The following is a 21,508-nucleotide window of genomic DNA, read 5'->3' on the forward strand; positions in this document are numbered from 1 at the left end:
GCATTTTTCTCTCCCCTTTAATTTGTTATAAATATTCTGCTATTGGGCTTGTGCACTCAACCACTGCATGCTATGAATCAGTATATCACTACCAGCTGTAATAGCTTCAAGTGTTTAAGGGTACATAAGAGGGCACACTACCTCTTTTGATATTCCTGCTCATAGCAAGGTCCTTTTGATGTTGGTTAAACTGAAAAAAATATAATTTTACCTCCAATTATTTGGCTTATGCTTCAGTCAAGTTTGAATGTTGTTTATCTGCCCATTTCTAAAATTACAGTAATTACTTATGTGGGAGGACATTAAGCAAGTGTAAGCAGACCCGTCTCTGGGCACTAGCAGACCTATCTTACTGTATGGCACTTTATCAGTATTGATAAACAGGTTTTCTATAAAAATAACAGATGGATTTTAACTTTTTATACCTTCCTTTTCTTTAAAGGTTAAAGAAAGAAATTAATAATTCTCACATTCAGGAAGTAGTGCAAACAATCAAACTGGTAAGTTCTAGTGTGATAATCTGTCATAGCATCTCCGTCTTCTCCAAAGTGGAGGTGTCCCATTTATGTCATCAGCATATGTCAGACAGATCTTGAGTTCTTTGAGGTATTTAAATTCTATTAAATTGCTAGTGCATCAAGGACACTGAGCGTGTACTTCAGACAACCAAACTAGAGCTGAAGACAGCTTTTTAAGATAACACAGGTCCATCAGGGTTTTGTCAGTCCTCCTAGCTGACAAGAGATGCAATGCAGAAGAGAACTCTCCAGAATATATCACATTTCTAATTCAGGGATTTTGTTTTAAAGTACATCTAATTAGCAGTGTAACCCCCACATTAATTATGTGCAAAATTTTGTGAAAGGGGAGGGGATTGTAAGTATCTCATCTTTACCCTTCAGAGCAGACTCATGTGTGTGTGCATGTGTGCATGCGCTGAGTAAGCTCTTGCAGTGCTTCCCTAGCACTGGAGTTCAGGGTCATGAGCACTACACAAATAATGGAGCCAGTAGAAGTTGTTCAGAGCCGTGGGTAAGGAAGATACTGTGGCATGTGCTTTACAACCCTGTGTCTTGCTGCTATAAGCTTGGGATGGCTAAGGCATTTGCTTATAAAACTTAAACTTTGAGCAGGTTTTTGATCTGTTTTTAAAGGTGACAGAAAGGACAGCCAGGCATCAACGGAAACTGGAAGAGAAGCAGACAGATAATCTGAAAAAAATCAAGGAGAAGGAAAGCCAGGTAAAGGCAAAAATGAATCTTAGGTTCAATGCTGTTATGCAGTAACACTACAGGGGATCAGTCTTCCTTGTGACTTCTTTAATTAATGGTACACTCATCCTCCCCACATAAACACTTCAGACACCCACTGCTCAGTACACTGAAAAATTGAATGGCTTAGAGGGCGGTTCTACAGGAACCTACACAGTTATAAGTCAGAAGTGCTGCTGTGCGCCTACATTCCTTGTGCCAGCGCTAGCATTCACCTAATCCTGCAAAAAAAACCCCTAAATTTAAAGTGTGATGGAACCATGCCCTTGGAGGAGATGAGTTTTATTCGTGGGTTACTCAAACTCTCATAAGACTCACAGAGCAGCTTTCAAGGTTGATGTGAAGTGAACATGCAGTCTTAATTCGTCTCTCAAACTTCAATGCAAATCAAAATAATGTAAATTAGCAAGCTGCCCCCCCCACACACACACTTCATCTTCAGTGACGCCAAAGGTTGCCTGGGGCATGGAGACAAGTCGTGCAATATAGGGTCGCGACTGAAATAGCAAACTACTAACATTTCATCATACTGGCCTCTCTCAGAACAGATTTTTTTATAGCAGTTTTAGCATTCTCAGCCTGAACTCTGCTTAGCTTCAGTGGTTGGAAAATGATTTGGGGTTTCTGTTTGCAGCTCCAGCAGGAAGCACTGGTGGAATACAAGGAGAAATTGAAAAGTCTGAGTATGGAGGTGCAGGAGGTGGTGAAGAACTGTGCAAAAGCAGTCTTTCCCAGAGAGCCAGAGATTCAGAAGGAAGCTGTTCTGAGCACCACTGAGGAAGAACAAGGCTCTGCAGAACAACTGGAAGAAAAGATCCCAGTAGCAGAGGTGTCAAGGCTAACAATAGCCATGGCTGAGCCCTCAGGGGCTGAGGCAGCAGTTGAGATTGAAGAAAGCAGATTTTGAGATATGCTTCCATTACTCACTGTTCCACTTCAAAAAGGATGTTTATGGAAGTACATAGTGAAGTTAAAGACCAGCAGGAGTGTGCCTGTCATCAGAATACTATCCCTTTCCACCCTGGGAAACTCCTGAAATCCTTCAGGAATTTACTACTTACTTTATTATCCTAGATATTGAAGAGGAGTAGTCTGAAGGGTTCACCCTTCAGACTTTATTCTTTTTTCTCCTTGCCTTCCACAGCCTTAGCACTGAGGCGTTTCAGCAGCATGAAAGGGCCTGTGACAGAAGGCAAGCTAGTTGTTGGAAGTGATAGCAGCATCTACATTAGCATTTAGTCTGGATCCAGAGTTCAGTTTTCAGGGCAAGTTTCCTGACAGTTCATCACACACTTCCGTTCATATCACAGAGTAGTCTTTGAGCTAGATCCTTTTGACTGAGATTTAACTGAAAGACACTCTCCAGTCGCCCACCTAATTGCTCCAAATAACTGAGAGCTAGCCCAGGCTAAACCCTCCTGAAATACATACAGCATGTGTATCGGGTCTTCAGCAAAAATTATTTTGCTCTAAAGCGCCGTTCCTACTGGTGACACTACTTGCTAATGCAGACACAGCCTCTGTTTATAGGCAGAAAGGTCAGTTGATAGAACTTTGTACCTTTTTTTTGTCAGCATACCATCTCCTTGCCCAAGCAGTGCCAGCTTTTTAAATGGTCCTCCCACCCACAGACAGATTGTGACAGTTTCAGTGTGTTGGCATCCACACAACACAATATTTCCTCCTGAGGAAATGTGCATTACCAGCATGGTTGCTTTTCTTTCTTTTTAACCTCCTCCTAATCCCTTGACACTATTTCTCACTGCTAATTCTAACTTTACGACTCTGGTAGTAGCCTTCAGGCAAGTTCTCAGATCTGGATCTGACACCTCCTGAAGACCCAGTTAGTTAGTCTTCAGGTGGCTCCTTAGGCTATAGAGGGCATACTGGAAGGATTCTGAGAAACCCGTCATTTGTTCCAGCTACCACAAGAACACTGGCAGAATTCTCACCTACAGCAATCAGATATTTTTAAAGCTTCCCTGAAACTTTTTTCCAGCGAAGCTAAATTAGCCTCATAGTCTAGCCTTCACATAACAAGCTTTACCAAAATTTCTAAATTGTTTGAAAATATTTTGTTGCCCAAATAAAGAGCCATCCAGATGTAGTGCCCTTAAGATTTCCTTAGAAGGCTGAGCACAGCTCTTAAGACACCACATGGAATTAACTATTCAAATAGCAGAAAGTACAGCAATCCTCCTGAAGCTTCTTTTGTGTGCTGCCCTCCCAATTAATGACAACAGAGGCTCAGCAGTGAGTCATAACATCTACTCCTTGCTCCTGGGAAAGCCAAACTCCTGAAATACCTGTGTTCTTTAGCACCTTCAGGGGAAGACTGCACGCTACACCTTTTGCTGTTTGCTCTCTAGGTACAGGAGCACTGCACGCATCTTCCCCCAAAGTCTTTAGTCATTTCCCATTTCTTCATAAAGAATGTCCTGCTCTAATTACAGCAGTTTTTCCCCCTTCAGTAGCATAAAATGAAAGTCTTGTTCCACAGTCTAACACTGAAGGAAATTGCCCAGCCACAAGGTACCCATCTGACTTCAAAGGGGAAGTGGTCCTCAGCGTCTCTTAGCCCCAGCACATATTTGCTGCTGTCACGCAAAAAAAATACAAAACCTTTTTTGTAACACAAAACCTTCCACAGAACATGCTTGGAGGTCCAGGTTCCCAATAACTTGGTCTTGTCTTGCAACAGAAAAAGGGTAAGCTCCTCTAGGCCTTCTATTATACTGCCACATTCTAGGACAGGTCAGCCCTGCATGGTGAAGGCAGGACTTGCATCACTGCCTCCTTTCTCTGTACAGCTCAGACACTGTCCCCTCACCCATTTTCTTATGCACTGAACAGCTTTGGCACAGCATGTTTTCACTCATCCAGAAGGAAGTAACTGGAAGGAGGATATGGTCCAACTTCCAGGTTGGTCAAGGGGAAAATGCTAAACACTGCTGAAGAAAAATGGGGGAAAAAAAAATTCCAACCTCAGCCTGCAGTGGAGTAGATTTGTGGCTACTGTATTATGTGTCCTAGCACCATCAACCTAGATCTCCTTGCACTGATAAGACCTTCAATGCATTTGGCTGTTCCAGACACCTTTTGTTGCCACTTTATAGAGCGCCAGAAGGTAGGGTGTCTTTAAAGCCACCTGTAGAAGAGAAACAGCTGAGAACATGGTTAGAAAAGGTGGCTGCATCTTTTGGTTTTTGAAACCTTTGCCCTTAATTTGAATCAGTACTATAAGGGAGGTGTCCCCGACCATAGCAACTGCTGTCCCTCACCCTGAATTTCAAGTGCCACTCTGTAGTGGAACCTAATCAGATTCCCCCTTTCCCCTAAAAAAAAAAAAAGCTGTTTTTTCAGGTTTCTGTCCTTTCTGGAAAAGTGAGCTTAATTATGGCAATCCTATAGCACACAGTGGTTGTTACATGAACACTGTTATACATAGAAACTGCATTAATGAATGCATTATGAAGTGCTGCTATAAAAGAGAGCTCCAAGTAGGTATCAGAGACAAGATGTTCCAAACCTGGTCTGACATCCAAGATGAGACCATATCTCCCCTGTAGTGTTACATAATACTGGAATTATGTATTGTAAATTTCTGACTTACTTATTTATTTTCTAAAAAATAAAACATTGCATTTCTTCAAAAAATTGTATCCCCTTTTTTTTCTTGAGGTTAGTGTATACAGGAGTAAGTCCCAAATGTTGCCCAGTGCATGCATGTGATAATACAGCCAGTAAGCTCCCAGAATTTTCTGTCATTTGTGCTCACAGTTCTCAATTTCAATTTCTTGAATTATTAAATATGCAGTGGGGTTTCTTTTAAACATAACATCCTCCTCACAAACATTCTCCTTCTCGCTGCTAGCTCACTTATTCCTTTTTATATTTAATAACCAATTCTAGCAAAGCAATTCACTTAGAGCTTGAACATCACTCTTGACCTTCCCACAGTTACAGGAGTCTTGCCTAACCCTTACATAGTGGCTTCCTCCTCCCTTAAGCACGGGCTGGAAGACATGTCTTGCTTTGTGATCCTGCAGACCAGATGAAACTCCATCTGTGATCAGACACAGCTGGCTGGCCTGGCCACTGGGCTGCACTGCGAACGTGTGAGGTACAAATGTGGCTGTGGGGTGAGACAGAACCAGTTGCAAGTGTAAGACTTATCAGGACGGGCTTAGCATTGCTGTCCTGGTTTGTCTGTGAAGGCTATTCTGTCTCCTGGCAGTCTCCCTGCTGGTCAGAACTCAAGATGAGCCAATATGAGAAGTGTGAACTCACTGAAACAGAGAGAGAGGAAGAAGTGTGCTAGCCCATGACCCTACACTCTGCCTGGGACCCTGCTCTCCAAGGGGCTGCAGCCAGTATCTCAGACCCTCTTGTGGACATTAACCAACCATCTATACTGCCTCCCCCATCCCATAACCCAGCATGCTGCTCCTTCACGCACTGGGGAAAATAACATCCAAGAAGTTTGCTAATTGCTAGAGAATTCAGCGAAGTGTCCTCTGCAGGTGGGCAGCAGCAAAGCGGGGCACAGCTAGAAAGAATGAACTCAGGAAAACCGAAGGAAAACACACGGCCTTTGTCCTTGAATAGCTGTGAACACCACGCACACACAGCTGCCATGACCTCAAGACAAGCGCAAACAGTGGTTTATTTCCAACTCTCATACACCCTTGCTGGCTTGGCGCCACACCTTCCAACCCCTCCCGCACGCACCTGAGGGCAGTTCATTCACCTCTTACGAAGTCACCGAAAAGTGGAACCACTGACCAAAGACACCCTCTTTTTTTTTAAACCACATGCTGCTCCCAACTGTGGCCAGGCCCACTGTAGCTCCTTTCTCTTTTAACCAGGGAGGCCTCAGAGCCAAGACAGGCTTTCTAGATTGTAGCCCTCAGCACAGGAAAACCTCTCTTCTGTTAGCACGAGCTCTGGACTGTAACTACCTGCAGAAACGTTTCTGAGGACAGACTGGCCTCAGTGCAGAACCCTTTCCACCGCAGGCAGCAAAAGAATCAGAAAATGCCTTTGGCTGAGCAATGCCAGCATATCACAACATGGGCTCAGCTCCCTTCCTCCCTTATCTTCATGGCTAGTTGGACCCCTGTATTTGCATAGTGGAGCTCTGGCATGGATCTATGATAATAATGGCCATTTCCTTCTGCTGAGAGCAGTGCTTTTTCTGATACAGGACTGATGCTTTGCTTCAGAAGGAGATAAACGCGATATCGTTTTCCAGTTAGACCAATTCTGTTGTTTTTCTAGAACAATCGTCTCCATTCCCTGAAATCTCACTCATGCTGTGAAGTTTGAGGGCCTTCAAAAAAGGATGACAAACATCACAGCAAGGTAGAACTGAAGCCAGGAAGCAGATTATTGATTTGACTTAGATCAGCTCGCAGTCTCAGCAGTTCCGAAATGAGGAATGTGCTCATTAGCCCCCTGCTTTTTACACTGGGGGTTGGGAATGGAGATCAAGGATAGCATTAAAAAATGAGATTAGCACAAAAGGGGGGAGCAGAGAGTGCTGCTTTCCCAGGAAAAGAGCATTTCAGCAGGATTCAAAACTATTTTAATGCATTCACACTCCTCATACTGGCTCTTTTCTGCTCAGGAAGAGCACAGAACAGAGCCACAACAATCACAGCAGTGAGGAAGACTGCAAATGGAGAACAAATCCAAAACCCACCTGGAAGAACACTTGCCCTGCTATTTGACTTGTAAGCAGGCAGCACATGCCGAGTGGGGCTCTCCACTCACTGCTCAGCACCAGCTGATTTCCAGATGTTACTAACACGCTGCACCTCTCAGCCAAGCAAAGGTGCCTACAGTTATCTCACTCACCCAGATCCAGCCATGCAACCGAGACACAGCAAGAACTGCGCTCGAGTACGTGCAAACTCCCCATGAGCATAGACTGGCAACAGCCTGCCTCCTTTGTTTTGGCCAAGGCTGCTGATAACAAAAGCTCTCCAGAGCTGTTTCAAACTGTATTTCTAGGGACACAACACCCACCACCTGCTTCTGACGTCATTAAATGGCACATGTTGCTCAACAGCACACACTGAATTGCTTGGTCCATATCCCACACTTCTGCCCACATACACAACATCCGGCTCAGCAGAAACACAGCTCGCTCGTTGGCTAAAACAGGGGTTTGTCCCCAGCTCCAGCCACCCACTTCACAAGGGCCATCCAAATTCCCTCCACAGTCTCCAAGGTGGTTTTTTTTTTTTAGGGGCCAGTTCATCCCATCTCTCTCTGGAGGGAGCCTAGACACCTAACCCAGACCTAAAGGGGGGGGTAACGAGTGTTCCCCCCCGCCCTCCATGCACACCGCCAGAGCACTGGACATCAGCTTCTTTCCTTCAATGTCCCTATAGTGAATGAACACAGAATAAACTTGTGTTACAGAGATACACATGTAAAGCCGGGGCAGAACAGCAGGACCTGAGACAGTCAAAATTTTCACTCCTCTCTCCCATGACAACACTGCCAAAAAAGAACGTTTCACAAGCACAGGGACAGCCCTAATGGGAGTGACAGTGAAAAGGGGAAGCATGCATTTGAGCCCTCTTCCTCCCATACAGGACCCAACAGGACAAAAACAGGCCTCTGAGAGCCAGATCTGCCTGGCTGAGCTGAAGCCTAAGCTCAACAGTGCAGCCCCGCTGATAATTGGGCCCTTAGCCAAAAGGCCAGTGATCAGGCAGGCACAGCAGAGACACCAGTATCACCTCCAAGCCAGTCCCTGCCCACAAAAAGAGACTTCAGCCCTCCTAACAGGCCGCTCCCCGCTTACAGCACTGACGCTAGCCACAGCTTTAGGAACAAGGGGTACCACCACGGCAGCCCCCTTGCCTCCAACCCACACCCCCACACAACTCACCCAGTGCTGTCTGCAAGAATTCTCCATTTGCTTCATTATCCAGCCTACAGACTTCTGCTTACTGCATCCTGCCAGCTGTTCTGCCCGTGAGCTTTTTGAGGTCAATGTAGCAGGCCGCGCCCGGCACCCTCCTCTTCTTTCCTTTTCACCCCATTTGCCATCATCTCCAAGCAGAAGATCAGTTCTCTTTGGAAAGCATTTGGACAACCTCAAATGGTTGGCCAAAGCAAGGCCAGAAATAACGGCAGAGCAAAACGCACTTCGTGAAGCTTTTTTAAAGGTGTGGACTTCTCAAAAAACTATCACAGCTCAGCAAGACTATGACACAGATGTAAGAAAATTTAACTTCAACAGTTTGGACTAATGTTATTAATATTCTGTGACATTTGAAGCCTGAGGAAGAAAACACACCACGATGACTCGTACTCTTGCACCACATCACAGTTTCTATTGTGCAACTCTTCGGTTATTAAACAAAGCACTGGCATGGCTTTATCGGGTCATTTATGCAGAACTGCAGGAAAAATAGGTGGAATGTTTTACACAGATTACATTTTAGCGCTAAAAAAATCTTCTAAATGTACTTTTCAGAGTGTATACAAAAGAAGCAGTACACTGTAAGCAAAGCTACATCTTGGATGGAGTACAGACCACATTCTGCATCAACACCTTTTCCCCCGAAGTGAAGCAGTCTTCATGCCACAGAGGCCAGGCATACCGATGCCCCTCTAGACAGAATACCATTGCTAAACAAAGCAAGATGAATTCCTGGAAGATCTAAAATGGTACAAAAGCCAGATAAAGGCACTAAAAGATCTTTGGGCAAATGTTACTGTAGAGGCTTCCAACAACACATGAGGAACCCTCTTCTGATGACCTCTGAGGGATATGATCCTCCCGCTAGCAGCACAATGGCCTGTAGAGTGACACCACCATGCTGTTTACTTACATGCTCCAGCAGAGAAATGGCACCTTCTGATTTGCCAATACTATTTCTTCCTACAAAGTTTGGAGGTCCTTGAAGGTCTCTGCGAGTGGCTGTGCAGCCCAGCCTGTATTTATGCTTACCGTAAAATACTTGCCGACCACAGGGTGATAGGGCAGTGGGATCAGATAGGCCTCTGTAGTGAGATTGTGATATACAGAAACCAAAATCAGTATCAAGACAGTGTCAGGTCAGACTGGGAACAGCAGCAAATTTAAGCACAATCTTAGATTCTTCCCATGCTTTCAACTTTTATAAGGCATACTCTAAATATGAATTTTCAGAGGCCCAAACTTTGGGCTATATTCTTAAAAATTAAATATCAGAGATCCCTAAGCAATGGAGGACTCCAGCCACAAGGGAGGCAAATGCAAGACACCCTCTACATGAAGAATCAGCATAGGGACTCTCTAAAACGAGAACACTACTGACAAGAGACACAGCAGGCAGCTTCCCTAATGAGAAGCCAGCACCGACACTCAGGAGAAAATAAATAAATGAATAAATAAAAGAATAATATGGCATGTGCTTTCAGATGAGAAGCCTAACCCTGAGGAAAGCTCCGCCTTGCAGTCTCTTCATAATGGCATGGGAACTGAATGCAGTGGTGGCAGTAGGGGAAGGAGGGGTCGGCACCCTGCTTGCTATTAGCACTTTTGTTATTACCACGTCCTTCACATTTTCAGAGCACTTTACAGATGTTAAGTAAAAGCCTGAAGGTCATTGCTAAAGCAAATCAGTTGGCTGCAGTGAATAGCTGCAGATCCTTATGACTATGCTGTCAACCAAACACTGTGAAGCAAATATTCTGAAAATGAATGTAATGCGTTGCTTTGGTCTTATTTCTGTCATAATTCCCTAGGCAGTCAGGGACCTAGAAGCCTTTGATGTCCCTTTGCAGCTCCAAACAAATACCTGGCCTTCCCCTCCTTATTTGTAAGTGACACTAACTCATTTCCTTCCAGTTTGCACAACTGTGATGTCCCCAGTTTTTATCAAAGGACAGTGTATTCAGACAGTGTATTCAGACTCTCCCTGCTCCCTTTTCTGCAATTACTTTACAGGAAATGTTGCCTTCAAACATTCAGTGGCCACTCTGCATACCAGAAGCTGTTCTACATATTCTCACAATCTATGGCCAGTTGAGAGCTACACTTCAGGCTCAAATTGTACTCAATGACCAAAAATTATCTTTATCTCTTTAATAATGGTATGGTGCTGACATGATCATTGCTACTACAGAAAGAAGTGCTGCACAGTATTTAGTGTATCTATTTTAGAGACCCTCTCCCTGCCCAACACACGTGGTCAAGATTTACTACTTGCTATCCCCACTTTATAGACTAGGATCTAAGGTACAAATAGATGCTTTGCCCAAGGCTACAGGGGAAGCGTAGGATTCTTCAAACCAGGTTTAACCACCTTAAAAAAATCAGGAGCCTCTTTTGGTCTGATGTCCTTCTGAAGTCACTGGTTAAAAGACAGGGGCCTCCTCCAGAGAAAGATTTGTACCATTCCCAAAATGATGGGATAATAAGCTGCCACATTCAATAGCGCAGAGCCATGTTTGCAGAGGATAGGTACCATTATATATACAAGTTCAACTGGGATATGACAACAGACACAGACTTCCCATTTGATTCAGCAAATTGCTCCTATAAATTCTACCTGCCACCTTCAAAGGCCTAATATATGCTGATTGTCAGGATTGTAGCAGCACAGAAAAGACTCAACAACAGCAAGGCTGACAGGGAAGGGGGAGGGGGGAAAAAAAAAAAAGGAACGATCCAGATAAAACATGACACAAAACAACAGAAAATCCTGAGATATAAGTGTAATGTTGTTGAAAGCATATGCTAGAAGGTATTCAGAGAAAACGACATCTCCAAGCATAATTACCCATGGAGTAGACAGTGAGCTCTTCAGAGCAGAGGCTGCATTTTGTTATATACTTAGGTATCACTTAGCATACAATAAATCTGGCTCCTCAACACTACGGCAATGCAAATTAAAAACCTGCTCTGCTTATCATAATCCTCCTGCCTGGTTGCCTAATTCTTGGGGAAGGAACTGTTGGCCCTGGAGACAGATCCTCAATCTTTATAAAAATCATAGATTTATCTCAGTATTTATATTTGATTCCACTGTCATCTACGTCATGCAGCAATTAATAGGAGGCATGCAGTGCAAGAACTGCACAGATAGAAAACAAGAACCAGATACTTAATTCTCTATTGGACCAAAAAAATGGATACTTTCTGCATTCTTCACAAATATGGTAATGAGTTTTTAAAACTTTATAAGGATACTTAAATGCAATCTTTCAATGCCCTTTTCCTCACTGTGTTTAGTCAGACTTGGGCCAAAGTATAAAATGGCTTAAACCTGTCAACCTTTTGCCCCAAGAAGTCTTTCTTTCAGGATTCAGGCCTTTTGCTATAGCTTTTTTTTGTTTGTTTTAAAAGCTACATAGCCACAGAACAGATGAGTTAGAACAGACTTTGAGGTTCGCACTCTTCCCTTACATCTCTGAACTACAGACACATTTTAAAGGATCTCGGCACTGCAGCAGGCTTATGAATAAATCAAGATCTACTTTAATTTAAAACACAAGTGCAAAGGATTCACAACTACAGACGAGCAGGAACATTTGTTTCAAATTATAAACCTTTTTTTAAAGCCCTGCTCTTTTGCATAAAAAAGCAGTATATCTGGAATACAGAAACATTTTACATCAAAATTTTTCCAGTGCAGCCAAGGAGGAGCTAAAGGAATTCATTTCAACTGACTTCATTAGCCCCAAACTTAGGCATCTAGTCCAGGCAAATCACCAACGATCTCGCTACTGTCCATGGGGAGAGTGGTATCAAGAGAGAGTGATTTCATCCAGAGGAGTTATCTAAGAAACTGGAGATTAATCACCCTCTGAAGGTGTTCCTCCCTCACCATGGTCTACAGAGGCAACCTATATGCTTAGCAGACTCAGTGGCCACCATTTATATGACCGGCATCAGTGCTGATGAATTCCATCCCAAGTTACTTCAAGTAATTAACTGCAGCTTCAGTTTTGAAGCAGGATCTATAACTGGAGTGAATAGCAGAGGGTAGAGATTTTTCAACAACATCTTCTGAAGAAAATGCAGTTATGAGGTTAGTTTCTCTGAGCCAGTAAGTCTGTCCCAAGAACAATGTAAATTCCAATAAATTTGTATTTCGGTTTCAAAATGGGATCCCAGTTTCACATATAAGACTATATTCTTGAGACCTCACAACAATACACACCATTACTGTACAATGTTACATCCTGACCTAGAGTCCAATGACCTTGACTATCTCACTGATCAAAAAATTTATCATACAAAATATCTAAAGCCATTTAAAAATAATTGAAAGAGCTGCTTAGACAACAAGTCACCTTCTGAACATATCATCAAAGGGATGGGGGGGGGGAGGGCCATACCAATAACAAAACATACATCAAAAGTTTCCCTTCTCCCCACGTTTTGCAGTAGCAAACAGCAGAGATGGAGGGCAACCGAAGTCTCACCATGCAAACAAAAAATCTCTCCTGGGATACACAGGACAGCTGGAACTTTGTCATTCAGTCTCCTAGAGCATCCCCAAAGTGCTACCCAACAATTGCCTCAGAGCAGCATTTCTCTGCCTCTCCTGAGAGAAAGGGCTTAGAAAGAGAGGGGTTTGGAAACCAAAACACAGGAACAAGCTGTCATAGACTCTCCTTGTTGAGCACGCTATCTCCCTCCCATTCCAGCTAGCACTGGAGGTTTTGCATATGGTGAATTTTCAAGGACACGATTCTGTTGGCAGGAACGACGGTCTTCACAGAGTCCCTTTTGAGGCCTGTATCCAAGGGTTTCCCCTCCAAAAGTTTAAGATCATGAAATGGATTGAAGACTGACCACGTGTTAGCCTTGTCACTAAACCATACATATTCCTCAGCAAAAGAGAAGCAGGTTGATGCAGGACAGACGTCCAAAACCAAATATATACATATCACATGTGCTTCCCAGGAAAATATGTACAGTTTTCTAGATCCACATTTAGCAGAAAGAGATAAAATCATCTGTGAAAAAGTCTTGGAGGAAAAATTTGTGAAGTCTTTGTGCATTGTTTGAGAGTTTAAAGGGGCCTGTGCCCCAAAATGTACGTTTGAGTCAGCTCAAGACTCCAGTGTACAACCAATCGAACAAAAATCACATTTCTCATGGGGAAATACAGGTCCAGGTCAGTAGGCAGCAGCCGAGGTTTGCAGGAACTTGCAGACATTCAGACAGACAACATCAGACTCTGCTTAGAAAAGCCATTCTTCAGAAGAAGCAATTCAGAAGTCATGAAATGCCCGCTTTATTCTGGAGACATACTTGATCTTACTTGGATCAAGTATGTATTGATTGTCTTCAGCAAAAGAGAAGCCACAAAAGGCTGGGGCTGCAAAGGGAGTATTCACATTCGTCTCCTAAAAGGATCACTGACAAGTCCCAAGCACCATTCACAGGATGAGACCTGTCTCATGAGAGCCTGGTCTCTTGATTTATTATTAAAATTACTTTTTCTTAGCATTTCCCCTTATGCAAAGTCAGCAGGTAGAGGTACGCTTTCTGTATTGTTGGATAAGGGGCACCAGGCACTCTGGAAGTCCTGTCTGGAGCAAAAAGGGGTGATCCAGGAGCTCTTGTGCCGTTGCTCTTTCCAGCGGATCCCGTGTCAACATCCTTTCCAAGAAGTCTCTCAGCACTGGGGAAGTCTGTGAAAAAGCAACCAATCAAGTCAACCCCATAAAGGAACCAGGCCATAGTTTATTAGACAACAGATTGCTGAGGTAGATTTGGTTAAAAAGGATCCTGCACGTTTTTTAGGCAGAAATGTAACAGGAGATACGATTTCATTTCAAATATGTTTTTTATGTGCAGTAACATTTGCCTGTCACAGTAGGCACAACATTCACACAGGTTGTTTTTCTTGCATGGAGCACAGCAAATGAGGACAAGGGGACTGCCTGCCTTGTCCATGCATCTAAGGTAATTTTATTTCCCATTTTATCTATAAATGTTTCCCATTATTATTTGCTTTTCTGCATCTCAGCTCAAAAACTCAGTAGCCTCCCTGCTCCCTAAAGAACAATGCACATCATTTTGAGTGTGAAAGATTGATCAATTCATTCTTTTCCTGGCAACAGAGCGTAGAAAAAGTATTTAAACATGATTCCCAAACCAGTTTTGAGAGTCTGGTAACCTGGTGCAGCCAGTACAACAATGAGAAACTTCAGAACAGTAGATCAAAAAAACTACATGACCTTAGCAGGTTTTTCCTGAAAAATATGTGTACAGAGACCTGTTGAGGAGACCCAAGAACGATTAACATGCACTGCACATCTCATGCTGGTGGTAATCCTCTGTATCATTGAAACTGAATAAAAAATGAGTTCAGAAAACATTTGTTTATTTTAATGCCACTCATTACCCTTTTTAGATTGGGGGCATTTTCCCAGTTCTGGTTAAATGAGAGGTGGATTGTGAAATACTGTTCACATGGAGCTACTACTTGTTTCACGAGTGCTCTGAATGACTTCACTGTGATTGCTAGAGGGAGAAGGCACAGCGCAGCTAAGTACAAGTGCCAGGATCCAGCCTTTATCGCTCCGTCCATAAAGCTACCTACCGTTTAGAAAGCCTCAGTGATTATTTCGAGTGGTGGCCGTGGAGCCTGTTGCACCCCGTGCTACACTACCTGGCCACAGTGAGCCATTGGCTGTAATCAAAACGGAGGGCTGAATCCACAGCTGCTGCTGAGCTCCACGCGGGCAGCGCGGAGACGGGGAGGATGGCCACAGGCCTGTCAATCCCGAGGTCTGCTGGAAGTCTGTTTGCTTCCAGGACACTGCAGAACACAGCAAGACTGTAAACGACACTGGCTTTCCACAGCCCAGGGCAGGGTCATGTCCCCAAACTGACTGCATGTCCTAGAGAAGGGCACCCAGACCGGGACTGTCTTCGCAGCGTGTAAGGATTCCAAGCACTGGATCCAGGATGCGACCTGGGAATTTTAATTGGTATTGCAGAGGCAAATCCGAAAGACAGGCACTGTTGATGTTGCAGCGCATACTGTTAGTTTAGTATTCTACTCTGTTAAATAATTCAGTTTTAGCAGCTGCAGATATTCAGATTAATTGGAAAGGCCACATAGCTCAGAATGCTGCAGAAATTATTTGATCTCAAAGGCTTGGGCTGAAATGAAAGGAGGACTGCTCCAGTGCTGACTAAAAGGTAATCATTGTATTTCTTATGTCACTGCTAGTTTTTCTTAAGAAACCATGAAGCTGAGTTAATCATCAAAGCAGCTGCAGTGTCCTCCATGAGCTACTGCCTGCTTGAGCAATCCTGCTCTGACCACAAAGCAGCCTCTGCAGCCCTGAAAGCTAAGCTAGAAACTCTGAAGGGCAAGGATCCTCCCATTTCCTTCCCTAGAAGATGAGCTACTCCATTGACATCAGCAAGACACTAACTTTTGGCTCCACCCAAAGCCGCTTTGATTTGCCTTATCAGGTTCTTGCCCGAGTGACCTTAATTAATTTGGGCTATTTCCCAAACCAGCCACTAGCTGTCAGTAGCAGCCTGTATCCTCTGAGGTACTGGGACCAAAAAAGTTTCCCAAGAAGCATCTCCTAACAAGACCACTTCCACAGTCAGCTTCACGGGGAACAGCTGATACCAGTGACCATCTACCTGAACACCTTAGCAGCTCCGTTTCCTCATGATAACCAGCAGGTTCACAAGTGCTTTGCCAGTATGCTCACCCTGTGGAAGTTTTTCAGTCTGGGAGGAGGACTGTCACGGAGTCTCTTCATTGCCTGGACTGGAGAATCACTAAAATAGGGGGGTTCCCCGTCTACCATCTCTATCACCATGATTCCCAGAGACCAGATATCCACCTGTGGGAGCCAATGTCATATCAATACACACAGTTCAGAGCGATATGTCCCTTGCTTGGTTGCTTTCACAAGCCTATAACACCCCACCTATGACAAATGTTATTGAGAGAGCAAAGCATTAACCCACTTAACACAACTGGATCCCTTGCTGCAGCTCAACAAAGACAGCTTTCCAACCGAGGACTAAGCGACGCCTGTGCTGCAGGATGCAAAGGTCTGCAAGTAACTGCTTGTGCTACACTTGGTTCGCTGGTGAACAAAACTAATCAGTCTGCTGCCACCTGCCCCACAACTTCAGAGCACCCGTCTGCATCTTCTCTGCTCTCCTCCCACACCCTCCCCTCATGGCATTAAGACTGATTTACTGATCCACATCACGTCACTTGCTGCTTCTTGCTAACATCTGTCCATACTACGGCAGGTACAGGCCTATTCCAAGCTTCAGGAATATGATCAAAATACGGTTCTACCCTGTTCCCTGAAGCAGAACAAACTAGTTCTTTTTCTTTTTAACCATTCTAGGAAATACTGATATTGTCACAATCAAATATGAAGTCATACTTATGTTGATACTTTAAATAGCCCCAAAACGATCTCCCTTGAGAAGCCAACAGTTACTTTCCTGTGACACCTCAGGATATTATATGCTAGTTCTTGTGATATTAGGAAAGTGTTCCTTTACCTCAGTAGTGTATGGTATCCTTGCAATAACTTCTGGAGCCATCCAGTAGGGAGTTCCTACTAGGGACTTTCTTTTAGGTACATCTTTACTGATCTGAGCACAAAACCCAAAATCCGAGAGTTTCACCTGTACAAAGAGAAAAGCAATCCACCTTGAACATCATTTTTAAACAACACAGAGGGAAGCACCGAAGATAAAGGAGGTAAGAGGATGAGGCAGAAACACGAGATAGTGAACAGAAAAGAAATAAGGAGACAGACTAAGGCTAAAGTAGCAGAAAACAGGAAACAATCTGTACAAGGAAACTTACCCTTCCATCCAGGGTCAGAAGAATAGAGTCACTTTTAATGTCTCGGTGAATGACCCCCTGAGAGTGAAGATATGCAAGAGCCTGCAGCACTGACTCACACACTGTTGCAATTTGCTCCTCATTTAGCCTGAAATTAAAGACAGAAGTCTTCAGCTGCATTGTACTGGGCTGCGGATAGTACTAATACACAAATTCTCTTTAAAGGTGCAGTGCAGTTTTGAAGTTAAGCTGTAGAAACACACTTTGATTCTCCATGACCAGACGATGATACCAAAAGCCAAATCAAGATAAAGCCTGGACTACATTCTATCACTATGCATTTTTTCTATCGTAGGGCAGAAATAGGGAAGGACTGGAAACCTTGTCTGATGACTGTCCTTTACTGCTGAAAACATTTTTGTCTTGATGGTTAGCAATTCTAAGTTTTCATAAGGCTAATTCAGAGAAATTGCGCTTTAAGCCTTTTATCTAAATTCATTTCACAAGACGCTGTTTCAAGCGATTCTGATAGGCAAGATTGCTTCTGCATGCCAAGATGCCGCAGTGACTGTTGAGACAGCTTTTTTTTTTTCTAAACAGCTATAGTGAAGCTATTGTTCACTAGGCATATCGTGCAATCTTACCCAGAAAGGATCTAAACAAGTAATTTGATAGGGAACATATAGATTCTTTACAGGTCTAATGCAGCTAGATAGATATACAAAGAATATGCAAACCAACTAAAGGCAGCACAGGTTACAAATAAGACATTGTAACTTCTGAATTTTAGCACTCTTTCTGTCAGCATACTGAGTGTGAGTACCAAGAACCTTATCTTTACAAGTTCTTGTTGTCTGGAATACCACACAGGAAGCCTCATGATCAAGTAAAGAAGTAGAAATGAAAGTTATTTCTTGTAACCATGGCCAATGGCAGCATACTCCGCCTATTTACACTGACAGAATGGTAGAGGTTAAATATTTCAAAGGATACCTGGAGTACTCTATTTCAGTGCTTTTGCCTCTCAGCCTGCCTCTAACAGTTGTTTCAGAGCCTTCTCAGTTGAGCACATAGGAATGCATACGATACCTCCTCAAATCCAGGTTTGTAAGACTGAGGAGAAGAGGGGTTTTGAAGGCGCATTTGTGCAGACTGCTCCTGCACCCCCGCAATACAGGAGAGTTGATCTCTACTCACTGACATTCATGGAGGAGTTTGATAAGCTGGACCATCATCTGAGAGACTGATGCTTTCTCTTCTTGTTTCCTATTCCATCTCTCAGTCTACCAACCTGATCGTGTAGCTGTGACCAGGGCACTGCCTGTCATGGCTGCATTGTGCCACGCCAACAGCAGGAACCTGTCTAAAGGGTGACAGAGGGCTACTTCTGACAGTAGGATTTAACCTTTAAAGAGAGTGGGACAAAGGCTAACCATGGACTTCTCCAATGCAGAACCCAACCTATCTAGAAACAGTGCTTGCTTTTTATTTTATAGCGCACGAACGATGAGAAAAGCTGATACCCTCCTGAACTCTGTGGTTCTACCAGATAAAAAGAGGTATACTTCTGGCTTGTAAAGTATAGAATTTGGTTTCAGACAAGTGACTGCTGAGTGTAGGAAAGATTACTAGGGGATTATCTCACTCCTGGAGATGCAAATCAGTTATCATCTTCAACAAATATTCAATGAGTGGAATAAGGGTGTTTTTCTTTCTGAAAAAAAAAGATAAAGGCTTGCAGCTTACTTTTGGTAAATGTTATGGTTATAACAAATCCTCTTTCCACTCTGCAGAAAAACAAGCATTAAAAGGTTCAAAGGAGGGCTTCATAAAATTACTCACATCTAGGCTGAGATCCCACAATAGCATTCAGTCTAATTGGTGCATATAAGCTAACCGGACCCTCACAAACCTCTTCAGAACTTTTTATCTATAGTTCCCTATAACTCCACTGCAGGATCAGTAAAGGTCAGCCAAAGCATGTAAGTGAATAAAAAAGGCATACTACAATAAAGAAAGTAAACACAATTAGTGTTAGCAATACTAGCCTAATTATAACCCAATTAAGGTTCTGAATCTTCAGAAAGAGAAAGTCTCATCCTGAGTAAGTTCTGGGTCAGTCTTTTCATGGCAGGAGTTCCCTGCACCAGTTTACAGCCTTACTGGACTGCTCAGAAACAGAAATAAGGGGAAGGTGCTCCAGGGTCACAAATAAGACAAAATCATCACAGCTGCATCACCAAAACACTTTGTGAGGGGGGACTCTGCAGAGGCCATTTGGAGAACAACTTGTTTGCCCTACGGATACGCTTTGGGCATCAATGAGTATGAAGTGGTGTGGATGCAAAAACAAATTTAGGAGAGTGTCCAGTAGCTGTAAGTATTTACGGCTATCTTTAGGCAATGGAATTTGGGGAGGAGTCCAGATCTCAAGGCTCTGCTTCAATTCTCCACAGCAGTTAGCCACAAATTCAACCTCACTAAGGTTGTACCACAGAAAATTATTTCTGGGTGTTCTTTAATAGTTAGCCAATGAGTTTCCTGGCCAGAATACAACAGATCTAGTGCATGATACTTTTTATGCATACTGTGTTTTACAGAGAAAGTCATCAAGTAGATGAATATTGGATACGTGAAGGGATCAGTACTGTAAAGTCTTCCCTTCTTCTACATCAGAACTATTATCACATATTTCAAATGGATCAACAGTTATAAAGTGTAGTGGTTTGAGGGCACTGCAGTCACAAGCATCAAGATCTCTTGGGGAAACCATTCTCCCCAGAAGTCTCCACTCGACTGGTCTTGCCTGTCAGGTGGGGACAAGTGTTAATGGTTTGGGGTTCTGCTTCATACCTGATCTGAGACACGATGTCTGTAAGGGCTCCCCCCTGCAGGAACTCCATCAGCACCCAGAGCTCCTCTCCCACTAGGTAGCTCTTGTACATCTCCACTACGTTGACATGTTGGTAGTCCCTCATTATCACTACCTGTAATAACACAAGGGACACAGTTCTCCACCACACCATCACTAACGAAACTTAATCTTACCCCAAAAAGCAAGCATGCACCACCCTTTGAGCACAATGCAGTACTCGCCCCATCATTCTTTCTCTTGGTACCAGCATTAAAAGGAAGATGTCTCTTGCTCGTCCCTTCTTTTTACCACACCTACCGCTACCATGGCTTTATGGTGGACAGCAGAACCCCACTTCTCATTACTATACTCACCTCATTAAAAAGAAGCTCCCGGCGCTGCTGCTTTCTGAGATCCATCATTTTCACTGCCACCTGCCGCCCCGAGTGTTTCTCTCGAGCAATACAGACAATGCCTGTGGACCCTTCACCGATCTTCACATAGTTCTCCAGCAACGTCCGGGGGTCCCCTTGGTCCACTACCATCCTAAGGGCAGCTTTGAACTGCTCATGAGTCACAACCACTGGGTCCTCATTAGCCAGCTGCCCTTTCGCAGAAGAGTCCTGGGGAAGGTGAAGGTTGCTGGAACTCGTCTGAGTCTGCCGGTTCCTGGGAGACCCTGCTGGTGACGGTCTGCCTTGTGGCAATGCAATCGCCTTCTCCGCTGCTGGCGATTTCTGGGGGGTTCCAACTTCTGAGATCATCCCAGAGAAATCAGGTGCAGGTTGATCAGATGGAAGGGACTGGGCTTTGGCTGCAGGGCTGCGTGGTGAACCCCATTGCTGGGGCCTGAAGAAAGCATTAGGCTTTGAGAAGAATGAATATGAAAGCAGAAGAAAGAAAAAGTGCTGGTTAGACTAACAAGATGAGGTTGCAGACATCAGCTGCATGCTATGCCACCCTGGCCTGATATATTTTGTAGCAGACTGGAGTAAAGACCTCTAGGTTCTTGTCTCCACACCTGCACAAGGTATGCTGCATGACTAGGGGCAAGCTGCATGAACCTAGATTTTCAAGAATCAGTTACAGGATGGGTGCTATACTTTGGGGGCATCCGAATTGAGGCAGTTTAGGAAGGGGCTCTGTCTTCAGAGAGCTGGATCTTGGTGCATGCCTTAAAAAAAACCCAAAAACCAAAAAACTGCTGAAAAGCATTCCAATCTTGCCACCAAAACACAGGGGCAATCTGAGTTCCAGTGAATTTGAAAATTCTGCATCCCTCTGTGCCTCTGATGTTCCTATATATAAAAAGAGAGGAGGATTCATGCCAGAGCTGTAAACTACTTTGATGTCTTGGCCTAATTCCCTTTGTGTAATTACACTGCCTACTTAAAACTCTCTCTCCACCTTCCACTGGTACCTGCAGAGCATGCCAGTCGATCAGACACAGAACTAGTCCTCTGCTTTGAGGAAAGCACCATGAACCACAACAGCTGTAGGTGACCAGGTGACACTTCCAGCTATGCAGGCTGGCCACCTTGCCATATTATTGACTTACAACTGGCCTACAATGA

The 21,508-nt window shown here is 43.8% G+C and overlaps 2 protein-coding genes across 7 annotated transcripts in view; one reads left to right on the top strand and one right to left on the bottom strand.

Annotated features, from left to right (window-relative positions):
- PLCB2 (phospholipase C beta 2) overlaps positions 1–4,928 on the top strand; it is a 51,234-nt gene extending 46,306 nt beyond the window's left edge. Inside the window, exons 31-33 of the mRNA XM_026110711.2 lie at positions 443–500; positions 1,155–1,241; positions 1,906–4,928. Of these exons, the coding sequence (XP_025966496.2) occupies positions 443–500; positions 1,155–1,241; positions 1,906–2,178 (418 nt within the window). The 3' untranslated portion in view covers positions 2,179–4,928. The remainder of the gene's footprint in view (positions 1–442; positions 501–1,154; positions 1,242–1,905) is intronic.
- Positions 4,929–11,734: 6,806 nt separating this feature from the next.
- The window catches only part of PAK6 (p21 (RAC1) activated kinase 6), a 41,905-nt gene continuing 32,131 nt past the window's right edge, over positions 11,735–21,508 (bottom strand). For all 6 annotated transcript variants that reach the window (XM_064513330.1, XM_064513332.1, XM_026110688.2 and 3 more), the window contains 6 exons: positions 20,309–20,800; positions 19,934–20,067; positions 17,102–17,228; positions 16,792–16,917; positions 15,975–16,109; positions 11,735–13,925 (listed from right to left, as the gene is read on the bottom strand). In XM_064513330.1, the coding sequence (XP_064369400.1) occupies positions 13,758–13,925; positions 15,975–16,109; positions 16,792–16,917; positions 17,102–17,228; positions 19,934–20,067; positions 20,309–20,800 (1,182 nt within the window). In that variant the 3' untranslated portion in view covers positions 11,735–13,757. The remainder of the gene's footprint in view (positions 13,926–15,974; positions 16,110–16,791; positions 16,918–17,101; positions 17,229–19,933; positions 20,068–20,308; positions 20,801–21,508) is intronic.

The sequence above is a fragment of the Dromaius novaehollandiae genome, chromosome 5 (genome assembly GCF_036370855.1).
Source record: "Dromaius novaehollandiae isolate bDroNov1 chromosome 5, bDroNov1.hap1, whole genome shotgun sequence".
In the NCBI taxonomy this organism is placed as follows: Eukaryota; Metazoa; Chordata; class Aves; order Casuariiformes; family Dromaiidae; genus Dromaius; species Dromaius novaehollandiae.